This window comes from Danio rerio, chromosome 1 (genome assembly GCF_052040795.2).
Source record: "Danio rerio strain M-AB ecotype USA chromosome 1, GRCz13ab, whole genome shotgun sequence".
In the NCBI taxonomy this organism is placed as follows: Eukaryota; Metazoa; Chordata; class Actinopteri; order Cypriniformes; family Danionidae; genus Danio; species Danio rerio.
Genome location: NC_141021.1, coordinates 9,327,208 through 9,344,819, shown reverse-complemented (window position 1 = coordinate 9,344,819; position 17,612 = coordinate 9,327,208). Strand labels below are relative to the sequence as shown.

Genomic DNA, 17,612 nt, shown 5'->3' with positions numbered 1-17,612 from the left:
TGGCGCTTGGCAGGCAAATTTATATGGGGCATTCCCGCCACCTATTGGACAGGAGTGTGAACCGCACGTGTTATACGTTTAGCTAGCAATATGTCACAAAACCAGTGCTGTCGCCTCACAACAAGAAGGTCGCTGGTTCGAGCCTCGGCTGGGTCAGTTGGCGTTTCTGTGTGGAGCTTGCATGTTTTCCCTGCGTTCGCGTGGGTTTTCTCCGGGTGCTCTGGTTTCAGTCCACAGTCCAAAGACATGCGGTTACAAATTGGGTAGGCTAAACTGTCGGTAGTTTAGGAGGGTGAATGAGTGTGTATGGATGTTTCCCAGAGATGGGTTGCGACTGGAAGGGCATCTGCTGTGTAAAACAGGTGCCCTTACCAAAACAAAAAACAAAACAAAAAAAACGCCTTTGCCCTTAAGAGGTTATTATTGTAAACAATATTAAATAAGCTGACAATTTATTTCTTATATTCTTCTTTTAGTCTAGGTTTAATGGACTTAGGGGGGAGCATGGCACAAAGTAACACATTTGGGTTTTGGCCAAATAATGAACAAAGTAATGAAATTAAACAAACAACAACAAATGAGCACTGGATGTATGATTGCCGGACCTGTGGATTCTATGCAGTTTTGCCAAAAGTGCCAGGAGTACAAATGCTACTATTTACCCCACCTGTAACTGTACTTGTGTTAATAGTAACACATGCTTAAAAAGGCAAATTTCACACAATTAATTTAAATTCAGTTTACTTTAAATAGTTACTATATTTCCTCAGTAGCTATTTTTTTATTCTACACAGTATGTTTATTTATTTATGTATTGGATAAACACATTTGGATTGATTAGCATTATTATACACTATAATATGGATTTATTGCATTATTATCCATTATTATACAATGCATTTATTTGCATTATTAGCAATAAAATTACTTTTTCTATCAATTTTATTTATATATACAGTTTTTAACATTACACTCAAAATAAAAATAAAAATAAAAATGTTGTGTTTCTTTAATTGTTGTCCAACAGTGTGTGGCTTAATTGTGACACCCTGTAACAACTAACTCCGCTTTGTCCTGTTTTCTTTAAAACTGACTTGCAGTCACTGTTTATTTTTTTACATCTTTCTAAATGGTTCCCTCATTTAGCCTAGAAGACGGTGATCACAACAAGATTTTATGTACATACTTTTACAGATTGTTTTAAATAAAAAAAAATGACTGTAATAGAAAATACTTTCATGCAACGAAAATGGTTTCTCATCCAAATTTTGCCAAACTTTTTCAACAATTGGCAGGAAAACGTCTGCCAACACACTGTGGTGAAAACTACTGAAGCATGTCATGGTTAACCCTGAGCGAATACCTTAAAACTCTGCGTTACATTTTACCCTGTGTTACTTTGTACCCTCCGCTCTTCTATTAGGCATGGGTTCGAGTAATTAACGTTTGATTTCAATGATTTCCTTTAATTTTTTACAATTTCTGTGATTGAAAATCATGGTTATATACAGCAAATATTGCTTCCTCGAATATGGTATTTATATTTTATGCAAAACAAATCTTGAATTTGAAAGAAAATTCAATATAAAAAAAATCACAATAAGTTACATCAAAAACTCATGAATATTATCTTATTCATTCATTTTCCATCAGCTTAGTCCCTTTATTCATCAGGGGTTGCCACAGCGGAATGAACCGCCAACTTATCCAACATATGTTTTACACAGTGGATGCCCTTCCAGCTGCAACCAAGTACTTGGAAACACCCATACACACTCATACACTATGGCCAATTTAGTTTATTCATCTACCGCATGTCTTTTGGACTGTGGGGGAAACCGGAGCACCCGGAGGAAACCCAAGCAAATGCAGGGAAAACATGGAAACTCCACACAGAAATGCCAACTGACCCAGCCGAGGCTCGAACCAGCAACCTTCTTGCTGTGAGGGGACAGCACTACATACTGTGCCACTGCGTCCCCACTTTTGTATTTTTGTCTTACAAATAAAACAATATAGCCTAATATTAAATACAAATGTTTAATATATACAAAACAAATGTACAATTATTATCAGACATATTCAAAATCAGCCTTAGATACATTCACAATTAAGGTCAGGCAACCTTTACATGTATAACTTCAAGCTCAATTGAGTCAAGATTTATTCTGAAACTTGTTTTACTCCATCTTGATTTGACTCTGGTTTCGGTGACTGATACTTGGCCCAGGGGTGCGGGGTTTCCTGGCCAGGCATGAACTCCAGCCATTCCTTGTAAAACCCACGAAAGCCATCAATCCTGTCCAGGTATACGTTTTGTGATTTTAACTACAGTAAAGAAGAGAAACCAAGCATAATTAATCCATAAAAGAACAAGAAAAAGCCTGGTGACAGGTCAATAACATGTAAAAAAAAAAAACATTCACTGCAAAATATTATGTAATATAAAGATTACATATAAAATCATTTATTTTAATCATTTTATTTTTATCATTTAGCATTTATTTGCTAAAAATACACTAATACACAACAAATGTTGAAAAATGATAATATTACCATTAATACTGGTAATAAAACCAGTAACACTGTAATTTAATAAGATGCCAATGCTGTAATTATTTCAGTATCTAGTGTCACATAAAACTTTAGAAATCAAATTAAAATGCAAAAAACCATTCATCTTAGAAGTTAACCAACTTATAAATTTAAGTAACTAACCTGAATTATATTTCACACACACCAAGTTGTTTAATGCAGTGGTTCTCAAACTGTGGTATGTGTACCACAAGTGGTAAACAAGGCTTCCTTCTAGTGGTATGCGGAGAAGTTGATGAATAATTAAAGTAAAAAATGAACACAATTTTAACCCTTTGACGCATATGATAACACTGATGTGATCAGTAAATTGATTTTAATAGGCTAAACCTTTTATTTTATTTTACATTTTCTAATGTTTGTTATGTATTCTCTCTAATTTGAAGCCAATCTCCTCCCCATATTTGTAGCGGTTGTTGGGGACGTATCCCGTATTTTTATATCCCAATGGTATGGTTTAATGACTTGCTTTTCTGACACACAAAGCCTACTGTAAGGCGCAGTAAGCAGATCTAATTTCTTATTTAAATATGTAAATCTAAATCATATATTTAAAATACAATTTAATGTTTAGATTTCAAAAATATACAATTAAGTCATATATATATAGGCAATATCTATTTAAAATATTTATCAAAAAGATTTTTACATATGATGACATAGCCTATATTTATGAGGTCTAGGAAACATTTCCAGGTTTTGGTGAATAGGCTACTATATGATAATGCTTTAGATTGAAGTACAGCAGTTTCTTTTTACTTTTTAAGAACAGTACCCTTTTTAATTAACTTTTAGAAGCACATTTAATTAAAACATTTTTTTGTTTACTTGTAAGCACAGTGCAGTGTTAATGTTTAAACTATTTATAATGTTTAAAGTGGCTGACAATATTAAATTATCTGAATAATTATCTTCCTAGTTTTTGAACTGTGCAGAGCTGTAGTTGCCTAATTAGGTCTTTTACGCTACTATACTTTAATACTGGTCATTATGGTGGTACTTAGAGAGACAAATTTTTTTCTGAGGTGGTAATTGGTAAAAAGAGTTCGAGAACCACTGGTTTAATGTATCTCTAAGTTATATGAGTCTCTAACCTTGTCATATGATGGAGGATATTGAGATGCAAACTCCAGCTGTCTGATGATGACCTCATTGGGCGGCACCTGCATTTTGTGCATGTGTTTGAGAAGTTCATGCAGATACGCGTAGTCCAAACGCTTCAGTCCTTGGCTGATCAGAGCACTGTATATATGAGCATTCGGTACAATTCCACAAGCCTGCAAAAAATTGAAAATTGTAATCTTTAAACACATTAAAACGAGCCATATAATTCAATCAATATGTTAAATTGGCTTAAGTGGCTTAAGTAGGAGCACAAATTCTCTACACACTATATATATATATATATATATATATATATATATATATATATATATATATATAAAAATATATATATATATATAAATATATATATATATATATATATATATATATATATATATATATATATATATATATATATATATATATATATATATATATATAAATGACCCCTAGAACGAAAAGTTCAGTTTTGACCATATTTGGAATGGTCAACCTTCAGAGTTTAGCTTATTTTGGCCTTTCAATAACAAAAAAAATTAAATAAAAAAGAAATCACATGAGCTGAGTAATATGACATGGTGCATTAGCGTGCATTAAACACTTAAATTCAGCAGTCTACGTGTGTTTGTTGCCTCACTATAAAACATTTCACAATACACATGTTAAACTAAGAAAACATACAGTTAAACAGGTCATGGATGCTGAATAAATTTATAATCCATTGTTGACATAAATGTATATAATCTACATTCAAATTAACAGTGATATATCCTTTGGGTTTTGATAAATCTCATTTCATTCAAACACTATAGCAGGCCAAGTGTTGAAGACATTTAACTATTGTCTAACTATGCACTTCCTGACTAAGGGGCGATGTCTCAATTGGTTGATTGAATTAACACGTATGCATGTGAACGGGAACTATTATGCTGATGAGATTAGGGCTGGGAAATGCGGTTCATATTTCTGACTCCAGTACTTCATTTGCATGCTTTGTTTAGCCATTTTCTTAAAACATATAATAGACAAGACTTGTTATACTTAGACTTCTTGAAGATGCTGTTTGACTGCAGAACAACCAAGGTGCGAATTACAGGGGGGTTTAGGGGGATTGACACCCCTAATTAACTCTTGATCCCCCTTGAAAAGACACCATAACAAGATGCATGGGGATGCTCTTAACAAGAGATAGCTTTCTCTGCTCTCTGATCTATATCTTAAATATTAATAATTAAAAATGTATAGTATATTGTATAGACATTTGATGCCCTGTAATGGTTTATAGCATTGTGAATACCTAATGTTCCAATCAATGCTAGGAAAGTTTTCATTCAACAGTCTGAAACTGGCAGTTTTAGAGCACTGACAGACATCTGAAGTATTCACAAAACCTGTTTCTTGTAAATTAGGTGTGTATATCTGCATTTAGCCTAAAATAAGAAAAATTAGACATAATTTGTATAGTTTGACCTACAGTAACCTCTAAAATAGTCACTATATATCCCTCAAAACACTGAAACTGTATACATTTTATTAATAAATTAGATGTAATTTTAATGCATTCATTAATTTGATTCACCGAAGCATGTATTACTAATAGCAAAAAAAGTTGACCCCCTCGATCGTCAATGTATAATACGCACATTGAGAAAAACCAACAGGTCTTAATAAAGAATTAAATAAAGAGTTCTCAAATATTTGCAACACCATCTTTCCCAAATTTTGCATTCTGATGACGAGCTATAATAAGATGAGATCCTATATGTCTGCGTATATTACCTGAGAGTTCTATAACGGTCATCTCGTTTTCAAAATAAGAGTCCCACATATATAGTTAGTATTATACAAGCTTGGATTAACTTAAAAATTAAGGTAAAAGTTGGCACAAGTAGCCTAATGGTATTGTGTGCCAAAATATTAGCATCGACGTGCTCATGGCGACCCGAGTTCGATTCCCGTCTCGAGGTCCTTTGCCGATCCTTCCCCTTTCTTTGCTCCCAATGCTTTCCTGTCTGAAAATCGCTACTGTTTAATCATAATAAAGGTGAAAAACCTCTAAAAAATTATTTAAAAAAATTAGGGGGAAAATATCATTTTTGTAGTCTAAGAAACATTCTGGCCAAACGGACGCTGCCAGGGGCATACACTAATGATCCTGTGTGGATCGTCAGAGATTGTCAGTGCTTTGTCCCAATTGGCCTATGATTTTACACTCACAGGATTTACATTAGAACGAGGAAACAATAGTGTTTGAGGCTCATGGTATGTCATCTTTATGAACTGAACTCTTATTATTCAGCTATGCCAGTGACAAGTATAAATTAAAAGATGAAACGGGTTTGCATACCTCCATATCTGTAAAGAGTTGCATTGCATCTTCCTCTCTTCGGCAGGCCAAAGCAATACTACAGAACGTCTGAGCGTTCGCGACCAGACCTCTGTCAACCATAAGAGCTTTTACAGCCTGAAGAAAGAGCAAGCAGTAAACATTTATGCATTTGGCAGACGCTTTTATCAAAACCAACAGACATTGCATTAAAGGAACACCTATTATCAGTTTGTGCTTTGCTTTGCTTTTTCTGCATGTTTTAAGAAGGTAATTTTTTTTGAGTGTTTGTATAACATTTTAACAATGATCGCAATACCGTAATACGTGATATTTTTATCCAAGGTTATCATACCGTCAGAATCTTATACCAGCCCATGCCTAGACAGGTGGTTATATCTATGTTAGGCAACAGGAAAACATGATTATATTATTTAACAGCACCATAACTGTATCTTTATAATGTATTTCTAACCTTAGCGCCATCCAAGTCTCCAGCCTTGGCCACCCTTTTGATCACAGTGTTAAAGAACGGCACATCCAGCTTGACGTGACTCCTTTTGGCCACATCAATCAAACTCTGCACTGATTGGCTGCCAGCTTCCATGACATCAGCCAACAGTGTGATGGTTTTAATGTTGGGCTTCTGTCCATCTTTGGCCATTTTCTCCAAAAAGCCTTCAAGATTTCCAATGAGAGCAAGTCTATCGGAAGCACTATTCACAGACCCCAAGGCGACCACACTTGAGTGGCAAGTTCTGGGCTCCAAGAGGTTTGGCAAACTGGAGCTGTGTGCTGATAATTCTGATTGACAGGTCAGAGAGCCGCTTGATGATACAGGCAGCATTTGAGTCTCATCTTGAGATGCGTCTTTTATACTTTGATCTTTTTCCTTCAACTCACTCTCTTTGGTTAGTCCAAGTCTCTGTGTTTGTGTATCTACAAATAACTCGTTCTCAAATGCATCGATATCTAAGTGCTGACACGACGTCTCCGCTTTGACTTTTGCTCTGCGGCTTTTTCTTCCACTTGTGATTTTTGGGTTTGCCTCATCTTCTGGTCTCTTCAGTAATATTGCAGAAGCCAGATTGGGATCACCTATCCCACAATCCCGTGCAGCCCGCAGGAGTATGTTGTAATTTTGAGCATCTGGTTTTATTCCAATATTAAGCATCTGGTGCCACACCTATAAAATTAACGACAATAATTAAAAGACTTTAAGAGGATTTTTTGCTAAAACTGTATGTACAGATCCACTGATCTCTCTGAACTGATGAACTGTGCTAGGGAAATGAATGAATGCATTTGTTTGTAGATGTTTTAATCAGACATTTGTATAAATAATATTATTAACAGTAGTTAGAATCCTCTTAATGGCCTGTGTTGAGAAAAAGGAATGCATCGTTTATTATTTTTGTTCATAAACAATTGTATTTGCATTGTGTAAGATGAAATATTAACTGAACTTCTTCCATTGAGGTGTTTTGCTCTGCATATTAATAAAGCATTTTTGCAGAAGTAGATGAAGCTGATTGTCCAAAATTAACTCTGCAATGAATCTTCCTGTGAGCACAGAATATGTGCAGTTGAAAAAGGTTTGGGTGTTTAATGTTGTGCAGAGAATTCATACAAAAAGAAGACGTATGTATGGGTGCGGCCAATGAAGGACTGGACAATGATTGACAAGTGTTGAATTTCACTAAAGTCCACCTGTTAATTTCGGCTGCCTGTATAAGTTGAAGTCAGGAAATGAAACGTGTGCACACCTGAATTTAACTCTTGCATTGCATCGCAAGATTTTTTACATTGAAGAAAAACCTCTCCTGACCTTTTTTATTTTTCTCCCTCAATATTAAGTTCTTGTTTAAGAACTGTTTTACAAAATTAATATCAAATTTACGATTAAAAATCATAGATTTCTGACAAAATGGCACTTTACCTTGTGTGATATTATTTATATACATTAATTATGTACTACTTGTATATATAATTTCTATATCATGTGATATTATTTAACTACTTGCTTTTATATTGAGAATTATAGTATCATAAACTGTAATGATCACACATTTAGTAATTTGTTTTTTTCTTTTGTAAAATGAGTAAAATAATAGAAAATGTCAGGTTGCACAGTTAAAACAACAACAACGACAATAATATATCGCTTTTCTGGACACTCAAAGTGCTTTACACATTTTTAGGAGGAATATTCTCATCCACCTGAATGACATGACGGCAGCCATACTATGGCAGACCACACACCACACACCAGCTGATTGATGGAAAGGAGACAGTATGATGAAGCCAAATTAGCCAATTTTTATATGGGGATGGTTAGGAGAATATGATGGACCGAGGCCAGTGGGCAAATTTGGCCAGAATGCCGGGGTTAAACCCTTACTCTTTTTCAAAGGACATTCTGGGATTATTACCGACCACAGAGAGTCAGGACCTCAGTTTACAGACGGTGCTCACTGAGCAATATAGAGTGCCCATCAATATACTAGGGGTGTTAGGACCCACACAGACTGTAGGTTGAGCGCCCCTGCTAGTCTCACTAACACCACTTCCAACAGCAACCAAGCTTTCCAAATAGTCTCCCAAATCGCTGCTTAGCTTCGGTTGGTGACCATGAGAGTTGCAGAGAGCTAGCTGCCAGCCGACAAGAACAATTACAAGACTATCAATAAATGCCCACAATTAGCTGTTGTTTCTAGTCAGTAGGTGTGTGTATGTACCTGTAAAGCCAGTCTGAACCCATGCTGCTTGTCATTCACACAGCTGATCAGCAGATACTGAAATGTCTCTTGTGTGATTGGTTGGCCATTCTGAAGCATCTCCTATACATGTATTAACACACAAAGCAAATAATGTCACTGTATATATTATATACATTATTATATAATAATATCACTGTATATATAATAATATACATTATTATATCAATATAATAACTGTATAAATCAATGGCATATTCATGGTTCCCACTCAATTTCCTTTTCTTTAATTTTCACTGACTAAAAGGCTGAGTGTCCATGACATATTTTGAATTAAAAAACAAGCCCACTATTGAGTTTGTAATAATAATAATAATAATGTTACAATAATAACATAACATTTAAATGGTTTTAATACCCACTATAAGAACAACACTGGATAATTATTTACCTCAGATTTAGAAAAAACTAATCTGAGGTAGTACTTGCTTTTTGTGTAGATCTGACGCTGGAGTCAGATCTGAGTTTCAACAGTCATGTCAAAGCAGTCAGTAAATCAGCATACTATCATCTCAAAAACATAGCAAGAATCAGATGCTTTGTTTCTAGTGAAGATTTAGAGAAACTTGTTCATGCCTTTATCAGCAGCAGGGTGGATTACTGTAATGGCCTCCTCACTGGCCTTCCCAAAAAGACAGTCAGACACTTGCAGCTCATCCAGAATGCTGCAGCCAGAATTCTGACCAGAAGCAGGAAATCAGAGCACATCACACCTGTCCTCAGGTCTCTACACTGGCTGCCAGTTACATTCAGAATAGATTTTAAAGTATTATTACTGGTCTATAAATCACTAAATGGCCAAGGACCTCAATACATTACAGATATGCTCACTGAATACAAACCTAACAGATCACTCAGATCTTTAGGATCATATAAACTAGAAGTTCCAAGAGTTCAGTCTAAGCAGGGTGAATCTGCCTTCAGCCACTACGCCCCTTGCTGCTGGAATCAGCTTCCAGAAATGATCAGATGTGCTCCAACATTAGGCACATTCAAATCAAGACTGAAAACACATCTGTTTAGCTGTGCCTTTACTGAATGGGCACTGTGCTGCGTCCGACAGATCGCACTATTATGTTTTTCGTTTTCTTTTTCATTCTTTTATAACCTATTTTAACTCATTTTAATTTGTTTTTATCTGTTTTTAATAATTTTTATTGTCTGCATTTTATTTTCCTAAACTTGTCTTTTTTATTCCTGTTTATGTAAAGCACTTTGAATTGCCACTGTGTATGAAATGTGCTATATAAATAAACTTGCCTTGCCTTGCCTTGCCTTAGCTGTGACATGCTCGCTCTCCCATATTTGTAAGCTCAATAGTAGTTTTACAAACTTTACATTTAGCTTTTCTGTTGTCACTTCAACACCCAGTCTTCAGTCAAAAAAAAAGCTGAAGCCAAATACCTTAAAATTTACAATATCCGGACATGTTAGCGTTCGTTTTGACATTCCTAGCTGATAAAAGCTAAAAAAAAAAAAGCCCAAACCTAACAAGCGTAAACTGCACGGCATACAAAATACACTTTGATAAATATAAACTAAAATTTAAAGCGACAAACCAAAATCTCTGATATCCCATGAAAAAAAATCCCCCTGATTATCAATGTTTGGAATAAACCATTTAAATTTCCATTATATTGCAGAAATCCCCTGACCCGTGAGAACCCTGCATATTGAAATACAGTTGAAATCAGTTCTTACTCGCAGAAGCTGAAAGCATGACTGCAGATCTCCAGCAAGAGCGACTGTTTTGAGCAAAGCATGCTGGGTGATGGCAGAGAGAGCGATGTTCTTCTTGAGGAGCTCCTGTTTGAGCTTCAGTGCCTGTTCCAGCCCTGACTGTTTCCATGGTGACTCGGCACAAGCGTTGAACAGGGCGGTGTATGTCGCATCTGACGGCTCTATGCTTCGCTTCTTCATCTGAGCCATAATTTATCATACAAATAAGGTTAATTACAGATAAAGTGTTCAGTTGAATGGAATATGCACATCAAGGATCATCATAATGTGAAGTGTGCACTGCTATCTTACATTATTGTACAGCTGGAAGGCTTTCTTTAGGTATCCCACGCGTCCACATCCACCGATGAGAACGGTGTAATTGAATTCCTCAGGCTGCAACCGCTCACCTTTGAGCATTTCAGCCTCAAACATAACTAATGCCTCAGCCAGCTAGAGGGAAAACAGAAAGGGTGTATTGTTTATTTGAAGGGAATACATTTGGTGCTGCACTCAACCCCATGTTTTTACTGCAAGGTAATTCATCAGATTTCAACCTCAAACTTAAAAACCTTCTTTAAAAAAGCATTTTTCAACTTCTATAACTTTTGATTTTACTTTTCACTTTGTTTTCTACATTATTCATAGTCAGCCAAGTTTGAAAAGAAAAAAAGGCTAAAAACAATTGAGACTAAATTTAAGTATGAGCCCCAATGCATTCAAGATTCAGGGCAATGCTAGAAATGTATATATTTTTAAAAACGCCATCATAAAATCCCCTAAAAATATAACAAATTAATTTTTTTAATAAAGCATAACTTAACTAAACGAGTCCTTTCATAAATTAAAAAAACATATTCACTTTAATTCTAACCCCAAATACACAGTACATTTATAATCACGTGCTTTACTAGGTTTAGCACATCATAAAAAGTGTACATAACTAAAGATTCAACCAAAAATTAAAGTGTGCTCACTATTTACTCCTCATCAAGTAGTTCTTAATCTTTATTAGTTTCTTTAATCTGCTAAACACAGAGAAGATATTTTAAAGAATGTTGGAAACTGATAACCAATAATAATATGGAACTCAATGGTTCTTTTGTGTTCATCAATAACTCAAACATGTTTGGCACAAGTGAATGATGTGACAATTTTTGGGTGAACTACTCCATCAATAAATAAGATTAATAAAACAGTGTTTTTTTTTCCATGTCTCAAAAATATTTACAAGTTTAAAATGATATTACAACAAATGGCACTTTTAAGCCGCAAAACATTGGTATACTTTAGAGGTCATTGATTTGGTGAAATCACATTAAATGCAAGTACATTATTAATATACTTTTGAGATTTGAAGTACACTACAATGCACATTCAGTTGTTTTTCCACAATAAATACAACTGCTGATACTCCACCATAATACAGCCACAAAAGAATGATGTAATGTTGGTTTTATTTTCGCACATTCGCTCATTTTTGAACAGTGACAACTTGGCACCTTTATTGTACTTTGAATTATCTGAAATCGCATATTGTGTGTGTGTGCGTGTGTGTGTGTGAACTTTAGCTTCTAAAAATGCACTTGTCACTTTCTATGCACAGTTATCACTATCATTACCATTGTTGTTGTCTTTTTACTTTTGATATAATCTCTTTTTGCAAATATTGTGGTTGTTTTAGACAATTAGGAATTGCACAGAGTAAGGAGGGGCAAACACAAATTTCGTTGCATCTTAATGACAATAAAGATTCTTCTGATAAAGCAGGCTATGACTTCAAAACAACATTAGCAATTAAGGTAAAGTTGGTTTTATATTCGCACATTCGTTCAATGACAACTTGTGACAGGCTCCCTATAGTGTTTACCATGATACTTTGAATATCGGTATGAAATCAGATGTAAAAATGGCTTCAAAACAACATTAGCACCATTTATTTACTGTGAACTTGTACTTTGGTAGTTGATGGCTGCTTATGGTTTTACTATTTTGAATTTAGCATAGAATAATTTTAATTAAGGAGAAAGTCTGAATGTGTGAATACAAAACCCACTTTACTTCAATACATTAGCAGTAATTGACTGTGAACAATTTACTTTGATAGTCATTGACTGCTAAAATTATTTCTTTATTTGGAGTTTGCAAAAAACACTTTTCTGAAATTATATTATTAAGAAGTCCGAATGTGAGAATATAAAACCAACTTTACATCAAGCCACAACAGAGATAACTGATATTAAAATCACATATTGTTTGGAGCATACTTTATCCTCTTTGATGAGCCTTTTGCACTGGAGGAAGTACCAGTATGGTGTGTTTCTGCGACCCGTTCTGGACTTGAACTTTTCCACTGGCTTCTGATCCTCATCATCCTCCTCTTCGGGGTTTCTGTATTTCAGATCCCGCTGCTCTGCTGATGCTTTACGGAAAATTCGTTTGGAGGAAAATTTTCTAGAATAATCGCCAAATGAATCTCCTTTGTTTTCCTCAGGCACGTGATCAAATGCGTTTGAAATGGAGCTGCTGCTCTCGGTCCATTTCGGAGCTCTTAAAGTGGCTGACTCGCTGAAGAATCTCAGGTTCTTTTGCTGGACTCTTTCTGAAGGACAGAAAGCTGATCTCCGCAGGCTTGAAAATGAAGCAGCGCACTTTAAAACATTAACACCGCTGTTCCGTGTCAAAACCCCCCTCTGAAATGCTGAACGCAACATTTTGGACATTATTTGTGAACTAAAACCTAGCTACTCCATTTGAAATCCATTCAAAACATAAACAGCCGCCAGGATTTCTCACATGATGTTGCCATTGGAAGTCGCCATGTTCCCTGTGAAGAAAGCTTATCAAGACATTACTAATAGATAGCCGTCGAGCGTAATATTTAGCGTATTTATTGTAATTTGCTGTTAAAATATTTAATAAAACATATTTTTTTCTAAATGTTTGGTCTAACGAAGCAACGGTATTATTTACCAAACAAAATAAATAAAAAAAGATGAGAGGGATCGATTAGTATGACTTGGGTAGGATTTGTCAAGACAGCAGCTGCCATCTGGTGTTGAAATGACGTTTCACTTGACTGACAAATGAGTTTTTTCATTCTTGCGTGTTATGCATGAACGAATTTGCTTTTATACGCGATGTTATTTATTATATTGTTTACAATTATTTTATTATATTTATTTATTATTTAATACAATAACTTATTGTATAAAAAATGTTAAACCAAAATTCATATAGCCTACAAGTAAAACATTTGATTATGAAATAATTTATTGCAAAATGCATTTATCATGACACAAAACATTTATAGGCAGTAATTAATTTACAAGAATATTTCAATAAGGAAATGTTGAATTACCACAATGTCAGATTGACAATATTACATGACTAGTTTTTACTGAATCTTAGCTGGAAGCTGATTTTAACTTTAACTCATTATGGGTTTTTATAGCGCTTTGAGATTTTACTTAAAATGTAAAGTATAAATGTTTTTTTTTTCTGTATACATATAATTCATTCATTCATTTTCTTTTCGGCTTAGTCCTTTTATTAATCAGGGGTCACAACAGCAGAATGAACTGCCAACATATCCAGCAAATATTTGCCCGTACAGCTGCAACCCATCACTGGGAAAGACCCATACACTCTCATTCACACACATACAATACGGACAATTTTTAGCTTACCCAATTCACCTGTGCTGCATGTCTTTGAATTGTGGGGGATAAATAATAGTATAAATAATAGAGTTTTATCATTATTACTATTATTATTATTATCAAAAGGAGAGATTTTATAGAAGGGTATGTAGTAATATAATATAATATAAAATATAATATAATATAATATAATATAATAAAATGGTATATAATATAATATAATATAATATAATATAATATAATATAGTATAATATAATAAAATGGTATATAATATAATATAATATAATATAATATAATATAATATAATATAATATAATATAATATAATATAATATAATATAATATAATATAATATAATATAATATAATATAATATATAGGGGCATCATGGTGGCGCAGTGGATAGCACAATAGTCTCACAGCAAGAAGGTTGCTGGTTTCATCTGGATGCTCCGGTTTTCCCCACAAGTCCAAAGACATGCGGTATAAGTGCATTGAGAAGGTTAAATTGTCTGTAGTGTATGAGAGTGAACAAGTGTGTATGGATGTTTTCCAGAGATGGGTTGCGGTTGGATGGGTATCGGCTTTGTAAAACATATACTGGATGAGTTGGTGGTTCATTCCGCTGTGGCGACCCCAGATTAATAAAGGGACTAAGCCGAAAAGAATGAATGAAAATTGGCCATAGTGTGTATGTTAATGAGAGTGTATGGTGTTTCCCAGTAATGGGTTGCAGATAGAAGGACATTGTTGCGTTAAACATATGCTAGATAAGTTGGCAGTTCATTCCACTGTGGCGACCCCTGATTAATAAAGGGACTAAGCCGAATAGAAAATGAATGAATGAATGAATGAATGAATAATATAGTATATCACATTATCTGCAAGTAACTATATTATTAATGGGGTTTGCCTTAGGCAAAGTCCATTCTTACTATTGTGGTTTATTAATGGGGTTTGCCTTAGGCAAAGTCCATTCTTACTATTGTGGTTTATTATTCTGTCTTCTTCTTCTTCTTCTTCTTCTTCTTCCGTACACTTTTTCGGCGCGTAACTAGTCCCGCAGCTTTCGTCCCAGACCCTTGAAAGTGGGCTCAAATCGTGCGGCTTTATCGGGAATGGTGTGCTATGACTTTTGTAAGGGGTGGGTGGTTTTGGGGCCCCGCAGGGGCCCCAAAACCACCCCCCAAAACGCATTGACTTAACATTACGCCAAACTTTGACAGATTATAGCACCAAGTGTGAAATTCATAGAAATATGGGATTCACATCATCTGTAGGGGGTTGCAGCCTAAGTGAGAACATAACCCGCAAGGGGGTTTAAGTTGCACCCCTGGGGCTCTAGGACGTCCCAAAGTGCTCCCATTGACTTACATTGGCCCATTGACTCCCATTCATTTTCTAGACACTCGTAGATACTATTCCCGGAAATCGCCGTAGCGCCAACAGTGAATATCGTAGAGACATGGGATTCGCGACATCTCGAAAGGGTTATAGGAGGCTTCAAACCACACCCCGAAAGGCGGTAAATGTTGTACCCCTGGGGAGCTAGGACGTCCCAAAGTCTCCATTGACTTTACATGGAGCCGAACTTTGACGAATCACAGCGCCGAGTGTGAATTTCACAGAAATATGGGATTCACAACATCTGTAGGGGGTTGCAGCCTAAGTGAGAACATACCCTGAAAGGGGGTATAGGTTGTACCCCTGGGGTGGTAGGACGTCCCAAAAGGGTTCCCATTGACTTTACATTGCCCATTGACTCCCATTCATTACATTGACTCCCATTATAAATGTCATATGTCAATCAAAGTACAGCACTGTCATACAGACTTGGGGGTTGGCTTATTTGACTAGGGCAACCAATCAGCATCTCATTATGATTTTGAAGCTCACAGGCCACGCCCCCCCAAACCACTTAAAGACCCTTAATAAGTGCCCCATTGACTTAACATGGGGTGGGATGTCCCATTGCAGATCCCATTGACTTCCATTATAAAGGTCACACATCTATAACATTACATAGGAGTGTCATAGAGACATGGGGGTGGGCTCATCTGACTCAGACAACCAATGAGCATCTCAATATGATAATGAAGCTCACAAGCCACGCCCCCAAACTGGTCCCATAGACTGCCATTATAACTGGCCTACATGCATATCTTTGCTTAGCAGTGTCCTTTTGACTTGGGGGATGGCTCATCTGACTCAGACAACCAATCAGCATCTCAGTATGATAATGAAGCTCACAAGCCACGCCCCCAAACTGGTCCCATAGACTGCCATTATAACTGGCCTACATGCATATCTTTGCTTAGCAGTGTCCTATTGGCTTGGGGGATGGCTCATCTGACTCAGACAACCAATCAGCATCTCAATATGATAATGAAGCTCACAAGCCACGCCCCCAAACTGGTCCCATAGACTTCCATTATAACTGGCCTACATGCATATCTTTGCTTAGCAGTGTCCTATTGGCTTGGGGGTTGGCTCATTTCACTTGGACAGCCAACCACATTCAAGTTCACTCTGTAACCTCGCCCATAGCAACAAAACAGAGTACCCTAGCAACCATTCATCAACAGCTATATCTCGGCATCAGAACATCGTAGAGACTTGGGGATTGGCTAGTTTGACTCATGCTAGCAAACGGAACTTCCTATATGCTACACATGCTAGCGCTGACTAGCTACAAGCTAATATTGACTAGCCAAGTACTGTAACTTGCTATAAATGCTTACTAAGTATAAATATTTCATCAGGCATGTATGTGAGGCTTGCCTAGTAACCACCCAGGGTACCCTAGCAACTGCCTAGCAACCACCAAAATTACCCTAGCAACCGCCTAGCAACCACCTAGCAACCGCCTAGTAACGCCTTAGTAAGGGCCTAGCGACCACTCAGGACACCCTAGCAACCGCCTAGCAACGCCTTAGCAACCACTCAGAATACCCTAGCAACCACCTAGAAGCACCTTAGCAACCACCTAGCAACCACTTAGGACACCTTAGCAACCACCTAGCAACGCCTTAGCAACCACTTAGAATACCCTAGCAACCACCTAGCAACACCTTAGCAACCACCTAGCAACCACTTAGGACACCTTAGCAACCGCCTAGCAACCACTCAGAACACCCTAGCAACCGCATAGCAACACCTTAGCAACCACCTAGCAACCACTCAGAACACCCTAGCAACCGCCTAGCAACCACTCAGAACACCCTAGCAACACCTTAGCAACCACCTAGCAACCACTCAGGACACCCTAGCAACCACCTAGCAACCACTTAGGACACCTTAGCAACAGCCTAGCAACACCTTAGCAACCACCTAGCAACCACTTAGGACACCTTAGCAACCGCCTAGCAACACCTTAGCAACCACCTAGCAACCACTCAGGACACCCTAGCAACCGCCTAGCAACGCCTTA

The 17,612-nt window shown here is 36.4% G+C and overlaps 1 protein-coding gene across 2 annotated transcripts; it reads right to left on the bottom strand.

Annotated features, from left to right (window-relative positions):
* Window positions 1-2,026: 2,026 nt before the first annotated feature.
* Window positions 2,027-13,352, bottom strand: ptcd1 (pentatricopeptide repeat domain 1). Of its 2 annotated transcripts, XM_087236670.1 has the most exons (9): window positions 13,267-13,352; window positions 12,789-13,152; window positions 10,834-10,974; window positions 10,504-10,722; window positions 8,764-8,865; window positions 6,501-7,211; window positions 6,047-6,163; window positions 3,690-3,872; window positions 2,027-2,328 (listed from the first exon to the last, which is right to left on the bottom strand). In XM_087236670.1, exons 1-9 carry the CDS (start codon window positions 13,272-13,274, stop codon window positions 2,164-2,166), a joined length of 2,010 nt encoding a protein of 669 aa, XP_087092796.1. In that variant the 5' UTR covers window positions 13,275-13,352; the 3' UTR covers window positions 2,027-2,163. The 2 variants fall into 2 exon arrangements, with proteins under 2 accessions (XP_087092796.1, XP_087092795.1); XM_087236669.1 differs by having other exon boundaries at window positions 12,789-13,352.
* Window positions 13,353-17,612: the final 4,260 nt, after the last annotated feature.